Genomic DNA, 21,015 nt, shown 5'->3' with positions numbered 1-21,015 from the left:
AATAAAAACCCACGAAATTAAAATGGAATATGATACAGGTTCAGCAATAATCATCATTAATGCAACAATATGGAATAAAATTGGGAGGCCAAAACTTAGAATGGTTAGAGCTCCAACTACATATGGAAACAATACAATAATAATTATGGGCGAAGCTTATGTAAAAGTGCAATTAGATGATAAAATAAAATGGCTTCCGTTATTAGTTACAAAAACAAATGTTGCAGAACTATTTGGATTTCCATGGACTATAGAATTTGATTTATTGTTACCAACAAATGTAAAAATCAATATGATCAACAATAGATATAAATATAATGATAATGGTAACGTGAATATTGACAAACTATATAAAGATTTCGCTACGGTGTTTGACAATAAATTAGAATTACTAAAAAATGTCGAACCAGTAAAACTATAATTGGGAAAAAATACAAAACCAATTGCACTGCCAGCTAGAAGAGTACCGTTGCCTTTAAATGTAGAAATTGAAAATGAACTGAAACGTTTGGAAGAAAATAATATAATAAAGAAAATAGATCCATCAACAATAAGAGTAACCTGGAGTACTCCAATGGTAGTGGTACGTAAAACTTCAGGTGAACTACGATTATGTGGAGATTTCAAAGTAAAATTAAATAAATTTATACTAAAAGGCTATCACATTCTTCCAACGTTTGAAGAATTAATCGCAAAAATTGCTAATGGAAATAAATATACAACATTAAATCTCAAAGATGCATATCTACAAATGAGCATTGACGATGAATCGCAAGAATTATTAACAATGGTAACACCAAATGGATACTACCGCTATTTACGATTACCTTTTGGTATAGCTACAGCACCAATAATATATAAATTTAGCTTTAACAGTTGAAGTTTAATTGACTTTTATTATTTAAATTATTATTTAACCCTAATTAAATATATATAATCATATATTCTTTGCAAATTAACAAATTTAATATTGTAATTAGCCGAGTTCAAAATGCCTAATCAGTATATTTATTAAATTTTATTATCATACCTTAAAAATATTTTCAAGGTCGTAGATATATAGTTTATAATCCTCTACTATATACAGTTGTTTATAAAATATTAGATATAATGCCACTTTTATAGACGTATTTGACAGTTATATAATATATTATAGTTAATATTATAATAAATTTTACTAATAAATGGTTTTGATAATAAATATAATAACAAATTGCATTCAAGTATTTAGCGCCATCTATTTATTTATAAATAATTTTAATAATTAAACATTTTATTATTCATCCTGCAATAGATGTAATAAATTTGATATCTTTTCTTCTCTTTTTTTTTTTAGGAAAGCTATAATTTTTTTCGAAAAAAAGTCTTGAGTTAAATTTTTAATACAAGTATATTTTTGATATTATTACAAATTACTATTATTTTAAGATATAATATATCAAGGTGGTGCGACAATATGTAAAATCGTAATTGTTTCATCGAATCATTCTGGTCATTATTTTATAGTTAGAAAACGTTTCATTTCTAATATGGCATTGCCGTATAAATAACTCCAGGCTTCAATATATTTGCATAAGTATTTCTTCCAAAGATTTTTAGTGTTTTTATTTTATCAATTTATCCAACATAATAAATTCTGATATTAGTTTACATCGTAAGTGTCATGGCTATTACTACAAATTAACCAGCATCTATTATTTGTGTTGCTATGTAATTTAAGATTATTACTATGCGGCTGAGAGCATATAATGCATATTTTAGATAAACAATAATGGTCAACTTATATATCATTTAAAATGGAAGATAATCTTTTAGAAATTTAATATCTCACAATAATTTTCTCGATTGCTTATCTAGCTTCCATCATGTCATCTAAGAGGAAGCTCTAACAACCATATAGTTTTATGATTTGAATTGGTCGTTACTCTCTCCTTCAAAAATTGTTGATTGGGTTTAGGCCAATAAATTTTTCCTTATTAGTCCATTCTATAAAACATTGTCTAAAATGGTAACAGAGAGCTATACTAGTTTGATAACCTTTTGTCAATGTAAGTTGCTAAGAATTATATTATTGCATTATGTCGTTTTTTATATGTCAGTTTATTTTGTATGCATAATATAATAAATGATAAAATATGACAATCAGAATAATTGTTCAAAGTTAGCAAATTTTAAAAAAGTATAATATATTAATATAAAACCCGGTTGAAGGCCGTGCAAAATCGGGCCAAAGGCCCGCAAATTGGGAGTATGGGGGGCGAAGTCCCCTTAAAAATTTTTTTAGTTGAGCCCCCTGAGATTGTGAAGGCTAGCGACGCCCCTGTGTAAAGATACAGCAGTTTATTTAGATGATGTTATAATCACAGGCAAAAATGATACTGAACATATAAAACAAGCCCTCAAAAAAATTACAAAAAGCGGGATTAAAGCAAAAAATATTTTATGAAAGAAAAAGTATCATATTTAGGATACATAATAGATCAAAATGGAATACACCCAGATAAAAATAAAATAATAGCAATACAAAAATATCCAACTCCAAAAGATAGACATGACATAAAATCATTTTTAGGTATATTAAACGATTATACACGGTTCATATTAAACTTACAGGGAATCATAGCCGAATTACATAATAAAACTAGTAAAAATGTTAAATGAAATTGGACTAAAAAAGATGATGCATTATTTGAAAAAGCAAAAGGAATAGTAACAGAACAAAATACTATACAGTTTTATAAACCAGATCTTGAGTTAATACTAGATACTGATGCATCTACCAAGGATTTTAAGCTGTACTCATGTAAAAATATGATAATGGTAACGAATACCCAATAGCTTACACCTCGAGAACTTTCAAAATGCTGAAAAGAATTATTCGACAATCCACAAAGAAGCCAAAGCCATAGTAAACGGCGTAGAAAAATTTCATAACTATTTGTATGAACGAAAATTTAAAATACGAACGGACCACAAACCTTTAATAAAAATATATGGTGATAACAGAGATTTAAGCTCCTTAACAAACCAAAGATTATTACTTTGGGCTTATAAATTATCGGCATATGATTATGATATAATGTACAAGAATGGCGCTAATAATATAATTGCAGATGCTTTATCGCGAAACCCAATAGATATAAATGATGATAAAATAACAATAAGAAATCTTACTTATGACACATCAACTCTATCAAGAAAAGAACTTAGAGATGAAACCGCGAAAGATCCAATTTTAAGAGTAAAAATATTAATAAATGGTACAAATATAAAAAATCAAGCCCAGATTTACAAGCTTTTAGAACAAGAATAGATGAAATAGGAAATGATGACTGTATTTTATTTTGGAATGGTCACTCACTACAAAAAAAGTTTTACACATATTACATACGGGACATTCAGGTATTACAGCAATGAAATTGATTACGAGACATTATATCTGGTGAGAACGATGTCGAAAAATAAGTCAACCACTGAATTGGGTGTCAAAAACATCGCAGAGATATACCAGGAGTTGCCGTATACCAAGGAAATCTGCCATCTCACCCCTGAAAAAGGGAAGAAGAAAAAAAAATGTACTAAAAAACAAATGACATTATAAAGTTAGGAGATGATAAAACAGTAGAAATTAATATTGAACTTGGTAAATAAAAAGATTGGTAGACAATCTAAACTTGGTGGGAAAGAAGATATGTTATATTTGAATATCTTATATATTTTAAAGGTTACGTTATTTGTATATTATATTATTATAACTTTCCTACATTTAATATTATATTATGGAGGTCAGGAGCGTCGCTAGCCTTTACAATCTCAGGGGGCTCAACTAAAAAAAAATTTAAGGGGACTTCGCTCCCCATACCCTCAATTTGCCGGCCTTTGGCCCGATTTTGCACGGCCTTCGGCCGGGTTTTATATAAATATATTATACACTTTTAAAATATGCTAACTCTAGACAATTATTCTGAATTTCATATTTTGTCATTTATAATATTTTGCATACAAAATAAACTAGCATATAAATAATTAAAACATTATAAGATTTTCTAAAAATAATATTTTTAATATAAAATCTATTTATTTATAAAATATTTTCGATTGCTGATATTGCGTAAAAAATTGTAAGTGATAAAAAAGGTTAATTAATTCATACATATGCCTCAATTGATAATGGTTTTTAAAAACCCCCTAAGGCTATATAATTCTAGAATACATTGACAATAGGTCATGAAACTAATATAACTCTCTGTTACCATTTTAGACAATGTTTTATAGAATGGACTAATAATGAAAAATTTATAGGCCTAACCAAATCAACAATTCTTGAAGAAGAAAATATAAACGTCCAATCCAAACATGAAACTATATGGTAGTTAGAGCTTCCTCTTAGATGACATGATGGAAGCTAGATAATTAATCGAAAAAATTCTTGTGAGATATCAAATTTCTAAAAGATTATCTTCCATTTTTAATGATATACTAGCAGATAGCCCGTCAAAAATGACGGAGAATGATAATTTTATTCGTTTTTTTTTAAGAATGATGTTACCTTTTATTTAAAAATCATATCCAATTTATATTATTTTTAAACCTCCCCTCTCCCCATTTAGGTCAAGTCCAACCAATGTCATTGAGTCGAACCCATTAGGAGAGTGGAAACTATTTTTTGAGTCAAAATATATTTAAATGAGCTTTTACCCAATATCAAAATTCTTTGTAAATATATTACTGATTACATAAGACATTTAAAAATTTCAAGCCAGGTCTAAGCTCATAATATTTGGAAAAAAATTTTAAGCATCCAAGACCTTATAATTTAAAAAAAATTTCTCAAGCCTAGCTCAACCCATAATAATTTTGAAAATTTTTTTCTAGCCCGGCCTATAATAATTTGTAAAAGATATTCCCAAGTCAGGTGCAAGCTAATATTAATCTTGAGGAATATTTTCCAAGTCCAGTCCAACCCATATTAATTTTTAAAACTTTTTTCCAAACCCGGATAAGTTATATTTCTAAATAATTTATCATCACATGAAGGGGAAATCTCGGATTTACCAATTAGTGGGTTAACTCCTTTTATCAAAAAATTTGATAAGGGCTATCTATATCTTTATGTTAAGTACAAAAAAATGCTATCTATATAAATTACAAAAATTCCATTCAATATTAATGAAACTTATATGCAATTTATTTATATATTTTTTAAGAAATCTGTTTTTATTGCCATATAAATTTAGGTAATTTTTTAAAAAAATGATGAGGATTAATTATTATTTTGTGTGTCTGATAAAATAAAGAGCAAATCCTTTATGACATTTTAGTTTTTGATGGAAAAAGCGACAAAATAAATCTGAGCAGTCGTCTGCAGAGAAAATAATTAATGTATAATATCATCTCATTTAGGATTGTAGGTGAAAGTAATGAATAATGACTGATTACCAAAGCAGTGTACAACACCCATTGCGTCCTGATAAAGCTGAGGCCTTGGGCTACTGGTAAAAGAAGAACGCAAAATGATATTTCTGACAAAGTGTCAGTTTTGATATCCCCCTCTAAAATAGAATCATCAACGACATTGTCAACTCAACCATAAACGGTCGTAAGTATTGTTATAAAGGCCATGACAAAACTACCGCATATTTTCCCATTAATAATGTTAATGAAATTGGCCGCACTACACATTCACGTTTGAACATCCCTCTTAATATTCATGAAAGTTCCTCAGGGAATCGGATATTATTTATATTAACTCCTAGTGAGGTGAATGATAGTGAAATTAAATGCTTATATTTGTTAAAAATTAGGCAGAGGTGGCATAGGGATTGTGGTAGTGGTGATAGAAATATCATTTGGAGGCAACTGGGTGAATATAAAATAAACATATAGATATAAAACATTAGATATAAAACATTAGATAAAAAACAAAATAAACCTCCAGAGGAGTTCACAGTTCCTTATTATCTTGGCCACCAGTAACTCTAGAACGGGTAAGGCGTTTGTTGAATCGTCATTTTTTTCTTTGCTAATCTTTAATAATAGATTCATCATGTTTTCTAACAATGTGAGGGATTAAGATTAGGTTAGCTTAGACAAATAAAGAAATCAGCCACAAATAAATAAACTATTGTTGAAATTAAACAAACATTAATGTACTGTAAACCTGTAGAGGAGTCAATATTAGAAGTATATTTCTAGTAGTTGGGGGGCTATAATCAAAAAAAAATTTTGGGGACTTATCAAGCCTATCATATTTTGCATTTGTTCATTATTAATGACTGATATATCAATATTTGAACAATTATAAAGAAGAAATAAGATGGGGATAGTTAACTAAAGTAAAAACAAAACAATTCTCAAGTTAATTTTATAAGGTAGGATTAAAATAAAATACCATTCGGAAAGTCCAATTGGCAAATTAAAAATAAATAGGAACCTTGTGAATAGATATAGAATAATTTAAATAATATAAATACCATAGTATGTATTTTGTTTTGGAATAAAAGTAAAATCCTAAAGATAGAAACCTCGTTTTGTCTTTTTTATTGAGTTATACAAGAGAATTAGTAAGAATAAAAAGGAGTATTGTTAAAAAGGTAGGATCCTTAAGAATAAATATATAATTTTAATTGAATAAAAAAAATATTGTAATATATATATCGATTTTTTGGATAGATATAAAATCCTATATAAAATTATTTATAATAAAAATAATGTACTTATTTTTTGGTGAGTTATACAAAATTATCAGCATGGAGAATAGAGCAATTGTGGATCTGACAAAAGGCAAGCTTTTAAAAAAGTAGGATCCTTAAAAATTGATATATTAATTTAGTTAAATATTAAAAATAATGTACTTTGGATATTTTTCTGTTTAGACAAATTATTCATCAGAGATAAAAGGATATATTGTGCGGCCCGGCAAAATGGATAGCTTTAAAAATACGTAGGATGCTTGAAATAGATATATAAATTTATTTAAATTATAAAAAATATCATACTAAGTATTGTAAATGGAAAGAAAATAGGGAAATTAAAAGGGAAAGGAAGCTAAAGATAAAGAAACAGGAAATTAAAAAGTTTGAGAAAGGTGAAGGTAATAAAAGAAATTAAAAGGGAAGGAAAGGAAAATATAATATTTTTTTTAATTTTTTATCAGGCTGATTTTTCATATATTATTAAAGACTATTGTTAAAATAATTAATATTAGTGACATCTTCAAGTCGGCTTAGCATAGCCAGTCTACATTTTGTACTGGTATTTGTGATGTCACTAATTAGTAGATTGAAAATGGGGGGGGGGGGGCACATTCTTGTTTTATACCACATTTTTGTTTTAAAAAAGGTATGGTTAATCTTTTGTGTTTTGAAACTATTTTTATAAATATTTATAATAATTTTGAATGTGTGTAGCTGGAATGGGAAAGCTTAAATTATTGATGTTATACTTTTTGTAAACTAAGGGTATGATGATTGTTTGATTTGTAAAAACTCATTTTATAAATTAAAAATATACTTTGCTTTTCTTCTCAAAATTAATATGAGCTGAATTAATAATTGAATGATATTTATTTTTTGATATCAACCCTTGTAAAAACTCATTTTAATAAATAAAAAATAATAATTTACCAGGATAATAGTTGCTTAATCAGCCTCTGTACAATCATTAAGAGAGGTTAAGACAGGGCTTGTTATCTAAAATAAAAACATAAGAATAATTATAAAAATATTAATGTATTAAACCTGAAGAGGAATCAATATTAGGTTCAACTCTCTAGAAAGAGTCGAAATATCATCAGAAGCTAAAATTGATGTATTCTAAATGTAAAAAAAATATAAGCATTGAAAATTTAATTTACTTGAAAGAATTGAATGATATTTATTTTTTGATAATAGCCCTTGTAAAAACTCATTTTTTGGAAAATAAGAGTGTATGATTGTTTGATTTGTAAAAACTCATTTTTTAAATAAAAAATATTATTTACCCTTTCTTCTCAAAATGAATATGAGTTGAATTAATAATTGAATGATATTTAATTTTTGATATCATAAATTAAAAATATTATTTACCATTTCTTGGATTTTCTTCTCAAAATATTTCACCTATAAAAAAAGTAAATAAATAAAATTTTTTATAAATTATAAATATTATTTACCAGGATATAATAGTTGCTTTTTATTTGAGTCTTGCTTTTATAAAAAATAAATAAATTAATAAAAATAAATAAATACGTAGTGATGACATGACGTCACAATGACGTAGTTAGGACATTGGAAAATTATAATATAGATAAACGACTACACAGTTGACCATTATTGATTATCTACAATATATATGTTCTCAGCAGCTGTAGTAATAATCTTAAATTACATAGCCACACAAATAATAGATGCTGGTTAATTTACAGTCATAGCCATGACACTCACGATGGTAACCCCATATCAGAATTTATTATGTTAGAGAAATTGATGAAACAAAAACACTAAAAATCTTTAGAAGAAATTATTAAAATATATTGATGCCTTGAGTTATTTACACGGCAAGGATGATATATTAGAGATGAAACATTTTGTAACTATAAAATAAGAAGAGTGATATCATGAAAGCTATTAAAATTTTATATATTATTGTCACACTGTTGGTATATTATATCTTAAAATAATAGTAGTCTGTAATAATATCTAAAATATATTAGTATTAAAAATTTAACTCAAAACTGTTTTTAAAGAAAAAAATAGCTTTTCTTGAATTTCATATTTTGTCATTTATTATATTTTGCATACAAAATAAACTAACAAATTAACAACATATTTAAAAATAATATTTTTTAATACAAAATATATTTATTACAGTATTAAATATTTTCGATGGTTGATATAAAAAAATTGCGTCTAAAGAATTACAAGTGATAAAAAAGGTTAATTAATTCATACATATGCCTCAATTGATAATGATTTTTAAAACCACATAATGCTATATAATTCTAGGCAACTTACATTGACAAAAGGTCATGAAACTAATATAACTCTCTGTTACCATTTTAGACAATGTTTTATAGAATGGACTAATAAGAAAAAATTTATAAGCCTTACCGAATTAACAGTTCTTGAAGAGAATATTAACGACCAATATTAATCATAAAACTATATGGTAGTTAGAGATTCATCTTAGATGACATGATGGAACCTTGATAAGTAATCGAGAAAATTATTGTGAGATATTAAATTTCTAAAAAATTATTTTCATTTTTAATGATATATAAATGAATAAACAGTTGACCATTATTGCATATCTAAAATATGCAATCACATGCTCTCAGCAGCTGTAGTAATAAACTCAAATTACATAGGCACACAAATAATAGATGCTGGTTAATTTACAGTCATAGCCATGACACTCATGATGGTAACCCATATCAGAATTTATTATGTTAGAATTGATGAAACAAAAACACTAAAAATCTTAAGAAGAAATTATGCAAATATATTGAAGCCTTGAGTTATTTACATAGCTAGGATGACATATTAGAAATGATTTTGTAACTATAAAATAAGAACCAGAGTGATATCATGAAAGCAATTAAAATTTTATATATTATTGTCGTACTATCTCTAGTTGATATATTATATCTTAAAATAATAGTAGTTTGTAATAATATCTAAAATATATTCGTATTAAAAATTTAACTCAAAACTGTTTTTCAAAGAAGAAGAAAAATAGCTTTCCTAAAAACACATAAAGAAAGAGAGGAAAAGATATCTAATTTATTAGGATATTGTTACTTGCAACTATTGTTGCATTTAAAAATTTATAAAAAAAGTAAAATTTTCATTTTTTAAAGAACGCATGTTGTTTTTTTTTACCATTAACAATATTTATTTATTTCAAAATAATTTTTTTTTTATTTATAAATAAATATATTTTTTTTCATAAATAAAAATTATTTTATTAAAAATGGAAATTGTGAAATAGATACTATTGCAGGTAAAAAATATATTTTTTTATGCCAAATATTTATTTATGGTATTAAATTATATAAAAGTAAAATTTTCATTTTTTAAAATAATTTTTTTTTTATTTTGAATAATAGATAACAGCAGAAGAATTCCATGAAAATGACCAAAAAAACAACTCAAAACTTATCTTAATTCTTTTTATACTATAGGCATTACAATAAACTGGATAAATTAAGACTCTTCATAAGCAAATATTTTTATTAAGCTATAAATTATAAATATGTTTTTTTCCTAATTAATTAAATTTTTCATGTTTAATCTAATTTTCACAATATATATATTTAGTCTACACTAAAAATAGATAACTGCAGAATAATTCCATGAAAATGACCAAAAAAACAAAATAGATTATATCTTAATTCTTTTTATACTATAGGCATTACAATAATCTGGATAAATTGAGACTCTTCATAAGCAAATATTTTTATTAAACTATGAATTATAAATATGTTTTTTTCCTAATTAATTAAATTTTTCATGTTTAATCTAATTTTCACAATATATATTTAGTCTACACTAAAAATAGATAATAGCAGAAGAATTCCATGATGACCAAAAAAACAACTCAAAACTTAGATAAATAGATTATATCTTAATTCTTTTTACAATAAACTGAATATTTATTTCTTTTTCATAACATTTGTATTTTAAATATGATTACACTATTTAAATATATTATAATAAAAATAGATACAATTATAATAATTTTGAATGCAATTTGTGAAATGACAAGGTTTTAGGTAATTGTAATTGATCCTGTATGGGTAGTTCTATATTCTTTTTGGATAATTGTAGATTTTCTTTGGGTAGTTCTAGATTCTCTTTGGATAATTGTAGATTTTCTTGATTCGTGATATCCTGCATTATAGAAAGATCGATTTCATTATCTATTTCTTTATTTAAAACTTTTTTTTTGTTAAAAATAGTGTACTGCATTTTTTTCTTTTTTCTATTTATTTTTTCAGGCATTTTTAAATTTTTAACTAATTCTAAGGAATTCGAAGATGATGGTAAACTATTAATATTCTCTTTGTTTTCCAATGTATTTATTCTTTTTTTGCTTTTAAGATATTCTAGGTTACATACCTTTTCACATGTTTCTTTTAATTCCTGAAAGCATATAATCATCAGGTCATTTGGTAGCTCCTTAATAAAGTTGCCAATATTATTTTGAAAATATTCTTGTGTCATTTTATATATTTCTATATCTGTTGATTCACATTTATTTTTAGTATTTTTTGAAATAATTTCTATATCAATATTATCATCCCTTTCTTCATAATTTATACTATTTTCACTTAAATATGGGTATAAATTGTATTCCTTCCACCACCTTAAAGCACATAAGGAATCATCATAGAGGGAGATATTGTTATCTTCCCTGTATCTGAAAATATGTTTACAAGGTAAAAGATACCTTTGCTGGAAACCACAATTACATAAATTTTCACTAACATTGAAATCTTCATAAGTTATATTAAAAGAATATTTTATTTCAAGGTTGACTCTTTTATAAGCTTTTAGAGTCAATAATTTGGAGAATAAAAATTGTGGGGAAGATGGTGGCAGACTTGTATAATTAAGTCTACTATTTGTAAGGATTATATCTTTATTCTTGTCCTCCAAACAATTTAAATATTCATTTAAATTTTTATAAAAAATATGTAAGGAAGAATTCCTTTTAATAATTCGTTTTAGGGCACGATTTGTCCCTTCAATTCTATTATTTGTAAAATTCCCAAAATTTACTGATTTATTTCTCCATGCCAAGCAGAATTCCTCACGAATTCCATGCCAATTTGTATCAAAGTATAAAAATACCTTTTGATATTTTGAATTTTTTAAATAATAATAATATTTCCAATATATGCCAGGGGTTTCTGCATAAATTAAACGTCTAAATAGGACATGCATTTTTTTGACTTCAATTATTGTTAAATTATATTTTATTGTTGTTAACTGTCTTTTGAATATTTGTAGAACATGAAAAATACAAATTTCCAATTTAGCATTGGGAAATTCATCTTGATAGATTGCTCTTTCTGTAAAATTTTTATCAGATATAATTGTAAGAGTTTTTAGGAAAACATTATTATAATTTTTAAAAATCTGGCACATATTTTTAACTGTGGTGGAGCTCTCTGATAAAACTAACCAGATTGCAACTATTCTGGTATTCTCTTCACCATCTATTACACCCAAAGTGAAAACTGGCAAGTGGTAGGAATTTAAATTATATGTTGCATCAATTAACACCACCTCTGGATATCGCAAATAATGATCTTGCATTTTTTTAGTTTGATAATATAAGGCTTTAAATATGCCATTTTCTTCAAATAATTCCACAATATTGGTTATGTCTAATTTTATAGTTTTAATCAGATCTTCCAGATCATTAACACTACATGGATTTTTCATATATTGATGTTTTAGATTATATAAATCCCTTTTGGTTATATTTAAATTCTTTCTTTTCATTTCTTGATGTATCAATGTAAGATTTCCATCATATTTAAGAGCTTGGTGAATTATTGACTTTTGATCACCATCCAATTGTCTTTGCCGGCAAGATGCCATGAACAAAGATAGATCTATAAATAAATTATGTTATATACATTTAAAAATAATAAAACCTCTATCATGATTATGTATATCATGTATACTGATACATTTTAGATATGGTCCATCTTTGGCAAAAGAAATTCTGGATAAACAATTTTTCTTGACAGACAATCTTTGTCTTTTTCCTTTAAAAAATTTTAATATATACTTTAACCCTTTTATACTCCGTTAAGTATTATTTAGGCAAATTAAAATTAGCTAAAATGCATTTCAGGAAAACATAACATTATTATCATGTTCCAAAAAAAAGAAAAAATGTCATAATGCTATCAACATTCCATCATAATAAAAATATTGATAATAATAACCAACAAAAACCTGAAATCATAACAAGTTTAAGGTTAGTTCTATCTTATATTCAAATATTAAATCAAAATAATGAATATAACTGGAGATATATACATTTGAAATTGGGGTCTATTAAACCCCACCGGAGTACTAATAACGTCATTTTTTTCACTGGTGTATGTATTGAAGGGTTAATAAAAATTAAAACCTTTTGATTTGGATGGTCTGATCTTGCCCTCATAACATTGGTAATAAAGTCGTTCGTACATTATTGTAGACTTAAGTATTGGGTCCTTCGATTTTTTAGAATGGTGTATTGAATAATTTGTCGCATTAGAAATTTCGTATTTATTTAGCCATTCTTTTAAAGTGAAGAATGACGAATATCTAACATTTACTTCAAAAGGTATGTAATAATAATAAATAATATTTTTTACCTGCAAGAGTTGTATCTATCTCATAATTTCCAGTAGGGCTTGATTCGATCATAGGAGGGACTAATACCATAAATAAATATTTGGCTTAAAAAAATATATTTTTTACCTGCAATAGTATCTATTTCACAATTTCCAGTAGGGTTTAATTCGATCATATTTGACTTTAATTAATTATAAAAAAAAATGGAGAGCTAATTTTTAATAAAATAATTTTTATTTATGAAAAAAAAAATATTTATTTATAAATAAAAAAAAAATTATTTTGAAATAAATAAATATTGTTAATGGTAAAAAAAACAACATGCGTTCTTTAAAAAATGAAAATTTAATTAATTAGGAAAAAAAACATATTTATAATTTATAGTTTAATAAAAATATTTGCTTATGAAGAGTCTCAATTTATCCAGAATTGTAATGCCTATAGTATAAAAAGAATTAAGATATAATCTATTTTGTTTTTTTGGTCATTTTCATGGAATTATTCTGCTGTTATCTATTTTTAGTGTAGACTAAATATATATATTGTGAAAATTAGATTAAACATGAAAATTTTAATTAATTAGGAAAAAAAGATATTTCTAATTTATAGCTTAATAAAAATATTTGCTTATGAAGAGTCTCAATTTATCCAGTTTATTGTAATGCCTATAGTATAAAAAGAATTAAGATAAGTTTTGAGTTGTTTTTTTGGTCATTTTCATGTAATTCTTCTGCTATTATCTATGTAGACATATATATTGTGAAAATTAGATTAAACATGAAAATTTTAATTAATTAGGAAAAAAACATATTTATAATTTATAGCTTAATAAAAATATTTGCTTATGAAGAGTCTCAATTTATCCAGTTTATTGTAATGCCTATAGTATAAAAAGAATTAAGATAAGTTTTGAGTTGTTTATTTGGTCATTTTCATGGAATTCTTCTGCTATTATCTATGTAGACATATATATTGTGAAAATTAGATTAAACATGAAAAATTTAATTAATTAGGAAAAAAACATATTTATAATTTATAGCTTAATAAAAATATTTGCTTATGAAGAGTCTTAATTTATCCAGTTTATTGTAATGCCTATAGTATAAAAAGAATTAAGATATAATCTATTTATCTAAGTTTTGAGTTGTTTATTTGGTCATTTTCATGGAATTCTTCTGCTATTATCTATGTAGACATATATATTGTGAAAATTAGATTAAACATGAAAATTTTAATTAATTAGGAAAAAAACATATTTATAATTTATAATAAAAATATTTGCTTATGAAGAGTCTCAATTTATCCAGTTTATTGTAATGCCTATAGTATAAAAAGAATTAAGATATAATCTATTTATCTAAGTTTTGAGTTGTTTATTTGGTCATTTTCATGGAATTCTTCTGCTATTATCTATGTAGACATATATATTGTGAAAATTAGATTAAACATGAAAATTTTAATTAATTAGGAAAAAAACATATTTATAATTTATAATAAAAATATTTGCTTATGAAGAGTCTCAATTTATCCAGTTTATTGTAATGCCTATAGTATAAAAAGAATTAAGATATAATCTATTTATCTAAGTTTTGAGTTGTTTATTTGGTCATTTTCATGGAATTCTTCTGCTATTATCTATTTTTAGTGTAGACATATATATTGTGAAAATTAGATTAAACATGAAAATTTTAATTAATTAGGAAAAAAAGATATTTATAATTTATAGCTTAATAAAAATATTTGCTTATGAAGAGTCTCAATTTATCCAGTTTATTGTAATGCCTATAGTATAAAAAGAATTAAGATAAGTTTTGAGTTGTTTTTTTGGTCATTTTCATGGAATTCTTCTGCTATTATCTATTTTTAGTGTAGACATATATATTGTGAAAATTAGATTAAACATGAAAATTTTAATTAATTAGGAAAAAAAGATATTTATAATTTATAGCTTAATAAAAATATTTGCTTATGAAGAGTCTCAATTTATCCAGTTTATTGTAATGCCTATAGTATAAAAAGAATTAAGATAAGTTTTGAGTTGTTTTTTTGGTCATTTTCATGGAATTCTTCTGCTGTTATCTATTATTCAAAATAAAAAAAAAATTATTTTAAAAAATGAAAATTTTACTTTTTTTATAATTTAATACCATAAATAAATATTTGGCATAAAAAAATATATTTTTTACCTGCAATAGTATCTATTTCACAATTTCCATTTTTAATAAAATAATTTTTATTTATGAAAAAATATATATTTATTTATAAATAAAAAAAAAATTATTTTGAAATAAATAAATATTGTTAATGGTAAAAAAAAAACAACATGCGTTCTTTAAAAAATGAAAGTTTTACTTTTTTTATAAATTTTTAAATGCAACAATAGTTGCAAGTAACAATAGCCAATTTATTACATCCATTGTGGGATGAATAATAAGATGTTTAATTACAATAACTTTAAATAAATAGATGGAGTTAAATAGTTGAATGCAAATTGTTACTTATATTTATTATCAAAAGCATTGATTAGTAAAATTTTAAAAATATTAACTGTAATATATTATATAACTGTCAAATACGTCTGCAAAAGTGGCATTTTACCTAATATTTTATAAATAATTATATATAATAGAGGATTATAAACTATATGTCTACTTACTTTTTATAAAGAAATCTCTTATACTTATTTGGATTTGGACCTTGAAAATAATTTTAGAGAGAGAGACATGATAATTAAATATAAAAATCAATAATATAGTTGATTAGTGATGTTAAACTCGGCTAATTACAATTAAATTTGTTAATATTCAATTAATAAATGATTATATTAATTTAATTAGGGTTATATAATAATTTAAATTATAAAAGTCAATTAAGATTCAATAGTTAATGCTAAATTAATATTTAGTGAGTGATATTTATATATTTTTAACACAGAATTTGATCGCAAGCCGACATAGTGAAAATATAATTTATATGTATTAATCTAATCTAATAAAAAATTAGTATGCATTTAATAAAAATTTAGATAGTCTTATTAATTTTTAAATAATAAAATTAAATCTATATATTAATCAATAGAATTATAAAAGTAATTGTTCAGGGAGCAATTAAAAAAATTTATTTTTAGTTCAAGGGTATATTAAGGAGTCATTAAAAAAGAATTTGCTTCAGGGGGCTATTCAAATTTTTCAGGGGGCTCGAGCCCCTGCGCGCCGCTCCCCTTAGCGATGCCACTGCTCCTTTTTCATAAGTATGTTTATGATTGGAGGGAGTCAATTGATCTTCAAGAGTAATCCCAGATCAGGAATTGACCTGTCTTTCAAATAATTTAAGAAACCTCATCCGAGCGATTCCCCAAGATCTGAAGGTTCTAGATTAGATTGAATAGCTGATCTCGTAGCCCTTAGGACGATTTATTACCTACATTATGTCTAACAATACAATCTCTACAAGAATGACAATGAAGCTACTTCCATTTACTTCACAGTTAAGCTGCATATGGAGCTTGTGTGGGATTGGGTTGCTAAACAGTTTAAAAATGAACATCAATGGCATAGGTGAGTTTATTTTGATTTAGTTGTAAATTTAAATTGAAACTGATGACTAGAGGCATTTAGCAGATAAAAAGGTAATAAATGGGCAGATAATTGCATTTTAGGAATGATTTAACGTAGCTTGTAATTATAGACCACGACTGATCCTAACCCTTCTGACCATTTGTTTCAGGGGGAGTGTGATCAGCCATAATTTGTGACTTTCAAAAAATAATAACAGCATCAAATGAAGTGTAAGGTGGGAAAGACCTTTATACATCATTCTTGATATTTAAAGAAACTAGTGACCTCCAAAAAATAATAGAACCTTCAAAGGAAGGATCAGGTGGAAAGGATCTTATCCACCCTTCTTGGTAGTTATAGCTAGAGGCCAAGATATTTCACTAAATCTATAGTTTACAATTTTCATTTTGCAGATTTACCAATGATATCGTAATGGGTGTAATATATTTAAACCTCGTTGATACTCAAACAGAAGAATAAAGATCCAGGAGGATCACTCTGTTGAATGTTCTCAATAGGTGGAATTATATAAATATTTAATTAAGGCAAATGAATGGTGGCAAGAATAAAAAAAATTGTATAACCAGGAAAAAGTTATATAAAAAATTCAGGAGTGAACATTGGAGAAGGTTTGTTAAAAAGCTCGATTCGGGTCGATTTTTAAAATAATTTTATATAAGCCTTGAGATTTGGAAGCAAAATCTCCTGGCTTGCATAATGTTTTTTTTAGACAAAATTGTAATCGGGTCATTTTAGAAATCTACTCGAATCGGGCTTTTAACAATTCTACACTGGAGAAGTTAATTTTGATTAAAGATTCGTTAGTAGGTTGATTCTTTAAGTGAGTTCCAGAAGATGTACAACGGTTTCACAGCTATCAGAGATCCTAGATAATGTTATATGGTCCGATTATAATTTTAGTCCAATTAATATGATGTAGGCCCTTTTTAAAAATCGACGCAAATAGATCCGTTTAACAATACTAACCCCAACACCCAGTTGGAAAGGGCTGAAAATACATGATGCCTCATGTTTTATCCTTGTAGATATGATATTAGCAACCAAGAATTGAAGAATATCATAATTAGCTTCTGCAGTGCAATTATCTAGCACCAAAAAGAATTGGAGAAACAAAGCTGGGTATATCACATTTCTAAATTTTATTGCTAAGGTTAGTTATTTTACTAAGGATGGGAATTTATGAGAATATTGAAGGAGATGTAATGACAGGAAGGAATTTATAATAGATATGATCTAGACTTTGTAGCAGAATTTTGATGAAAGGAAATTATATCCTTCCTCATTTCTTCAGAAATGAATTGAGAGGCACATATGGAGGTTGAAAGGATATTAGGGTTATAGTTGGGGTAGGGTATTTTTGGTAGCGCTTATAAGTATGACGATAAGACTCGGCTAGGGAGTCATGAATGAACAGACTGATAGTACCTTTTTTGTTTAGATTATCTATTTTTATGGAAATCAAATTTGCTTCAGCTCAATTGGTAAGTGTTTTGTTTTTTTATTTTTAAATGGAGCTCTTGTTATCTTGATGATAAAGGGCATTATTAAATGTAGCATCCTTAATTTGTTGAGTTAGGGGTTTATGTGAATTCGGGTACCCTGAATGTTCCAAAAAATTATAGTCATTCGGAGATTCTTGATATAATACGTGGCTTGGAAAAGTGATGGAAAATGTCTGAGAAGCAGGAATTTAAATGTGGAGAGGGGATACAAAGATTTTCGGAGGAATACATCTGACTGAAGGTGGTCCATGAACTTTAAAACAAAGATCACATCTAATAGTAATATGTACTAATTTTAAACATGAAGTACAGATTTGTGAAGAAGAAATAAAGATAAAAACTTAAAAATTTTGGACAAAAATGACGCGATATAATTGGGGAATAACATCAAGTTATAGAAAAGCGAATATAAATCGAAAACTGTGATTAACCACGCAAAAGTGCTCAAGTAAGCATAATAGATTTGTGGAGCGAATGAATTAAGATAATAAAATGACGTGTATTTAATAAGGAGCGGAAGAGTAAAAGTTAGTGTTAGTGCGCGATAATTAAAGCTGAATGATAAGCAAATGCTAAATGTAAATATCACAATAATTAAAGCAGGCTGAGAAAGCGGAATATTTTCAATAATAATAATTGTATGAATTTAAATGAGAAAATAGCCCATTAATTAATATAAATGAAATCTCCAACAGTGCATGAATGAATAAAGCCAAATTTAACCAATGCTTACAAATTTTTATACATATAATAGGATGCGAATAGATAAAAAATAATATAATAGTGCGATAATTAAAGCTAAATAAAAAGTGTATGTGAAATATAAAAGAACATAATTGTACTGAGAGAAAAACGATAAATTAAGATGTGAAAATAGCTATGGAATCATTCATATATATATATATCAATAAAATATAAATATCCAACAAGACACAAAAAAGACAGTTAATATCAGAGGTTTGATTTTTCAAAAAAATTTGAACTTTGAAATATTTTAACGACTAAGTTTTTTAAATACAAAAACTTGAAATCGTTCATTCATATTTCGCAAGAAGAACTTATTTAGGTCTGGGCACGATATAGCGAAGACCGAAACAACGAAAATCAGGGAAAATTTCCCAAAAAATGTTCCCAGTTTGGCGAACATTTTTGATATGAGAAAAGTATATAATTAGTTTTACAATGGAAACCAACAATCTTTGAAAATTTGAAAACAATTATTAGAGATGACTACCTATTATGACTACCTTATCTATTGTGACTACCTAATCTACTGAGATGACTATCTAACCTATGGAGACTGCTTAACCTATGGAGATGACTACCTATTATGACTACCTTATCTATTGTGACTACCTAATCTACTGAGATGACCAAGAATCAAACCTTAGTACGTTCTTTCATGCAAAAAGCTTCTTTCTTTATGGTGTCCCGGCTCTGGATGTTGGACTGGAATATGATAGCCAGCACCTAACCTAAGGTGGCAACCTAGAAAGAACCAATATGAAAGTTGGACGTTAGGTTATGAATTCTATTTTGTGAGACCAATGATGATTACTTATTATTCTAATCCACGTAAGAAGAAAAGTTATTAAAAATTAAAATTTTATGCCAGGATAAAGGCATGTTATAAATTTTTAAAATTACTAAAATGTAAAATCATAATGGATAATATTGATATTTTTTGATTTCTTGAATGATGACGAATTGTTTAACAAAACCTAAAGATGAATTCTTAGATATAATTAAAAATAAACCATTAAAAATCCTAAATAAGAAGATAAAACTTAATTTTAAATATGTTAAAATGTAATTAAAACATATGAATTAAAAGGGATTGATTTAAATAACCCTTATAAGTAATACTTAATATGATAAAAATGTTTTTGAAATAAAGCTTTTGAAGACAAAAGGTTATGTAAAAATTAAACATCATTATTTTAGAAAAATATTGTGTGAAATTTAAATTTTTTTTAAGAGAGGGAAAGGTGCATAATATTTGCATATTTTAACCTCGGAGATTGAAAATAAATAAAAATAAATTAAATATTAAAACGCTACTAATTAAATATTGAAACGCTAAAAAATGTAAAACGCAAAAAATGTAAAACGCTAAAAGTATAAAACGCTATGATTAACTTAACACCTAAAAAATAATATAATAATATTTTATTGTTCCGAAATTCAAAATTTTATTCGTGCATATTATTCATACATTTGATTTGATCAACTATTCCAAATTATATATTCCGATTTATTCCAAATTCCAATATTCAACTGGATTAATTATGAAAAATGATAATAACAATTTTGAGAAATGTGAACAACATACGATAAGGATATCAAACCAACGATAACGTTCAACGATTTTATCAAACCTACGCAATTGATTCAAGCCTACAATAAACGTACAAACTCACGCAACTCTAATAAACGATTTTATCAAACCTACGTGATAGAATCAAGCCTACGAAAACATCTGAGACTTATGCGTTAACCAATATGAAACCGAGTACAATCGAAACAGGAAAAACTTCTAGGACAACAAGCTCTCGATGACTGCTGAGAAGAAGCTTCGTTATTTGTAGAAGAGGG

General features: G+C 25.9%; 1 protein-coding gene across 1 annotated transcript; it reads right to left on the bottom strand.

Moving 5' to 3' along the window:
• Positions 1–10,709: 10,709 nt before the first annotated feature.
• LOC135922387 (uncharacterized) lies at positions 10,710–13,495 on the bottom strand. Its single transcript, XM_065456777.1, has 4 exons — positions 13,132–13,495; positions 12,647–12,760; positions 12,008–12,604; positions 10,710–10,918 (listed from the first exon to the last, which is right to left on the bottom strand). The coding sequence occupies exons 1-4, from the start codon at positions 13,190–13,192 to the stop codon at positions 10,710–10,712; spliced, it is 981 nt and encodes a 326-aa protein (XP_065312849.1). The 5' UTR covers positions 13,193–13,495.
• Positions 13,496–21,015: the final 7,520 nt, after the last annotated feature.

This window comes from Gordionus sp. m RMFG-2023, chromosome 1 (assembly GCF_954871325.1).
Source record: "Gordionus sp. m RMFG-2023 chromosome 1, tfGorSpeb1-WG-v2, whole genome shotgun sequence".
NCBI classification, from domain to species: domain Eukaryota; kingdom Metazoa; phylum Nematomorpha; class Gordioida; order Chordodea; family Parachordodidae; genus Gordionus; species Gordionus sp. m RMFG-2023.
The sequence above is the reverse complement of the archived record's forward strand: the minus strand, read 5'-3'. Positions and strand labels throughout refer to the sequence as shown.

Excerpts from the sequence above, each read along its gene's own strand:
- LOC135922387 (XM_065456777.1), bottom strand. The coding sequence starts at position 13,192 with ATGTACGAACGACTTTATTACCAATGTTATGAGGGCAAGATCAGACCA. Across the intron at positions 12,761-13,131 it reads CAGACCATCCAAATCAAAAG|GAAAAAGACAAAGATTGTCT; the intron begins GTTTTAATTTTT and ends AATTTTTTAAAG. Across the intron at positions 12,605-12,646 it reads TATACATAATCATGATAGAG|ATCTATCTTTGTTCATGGCA; the intron begins GTTTTATTATTT and ends ATTTATTTATAG.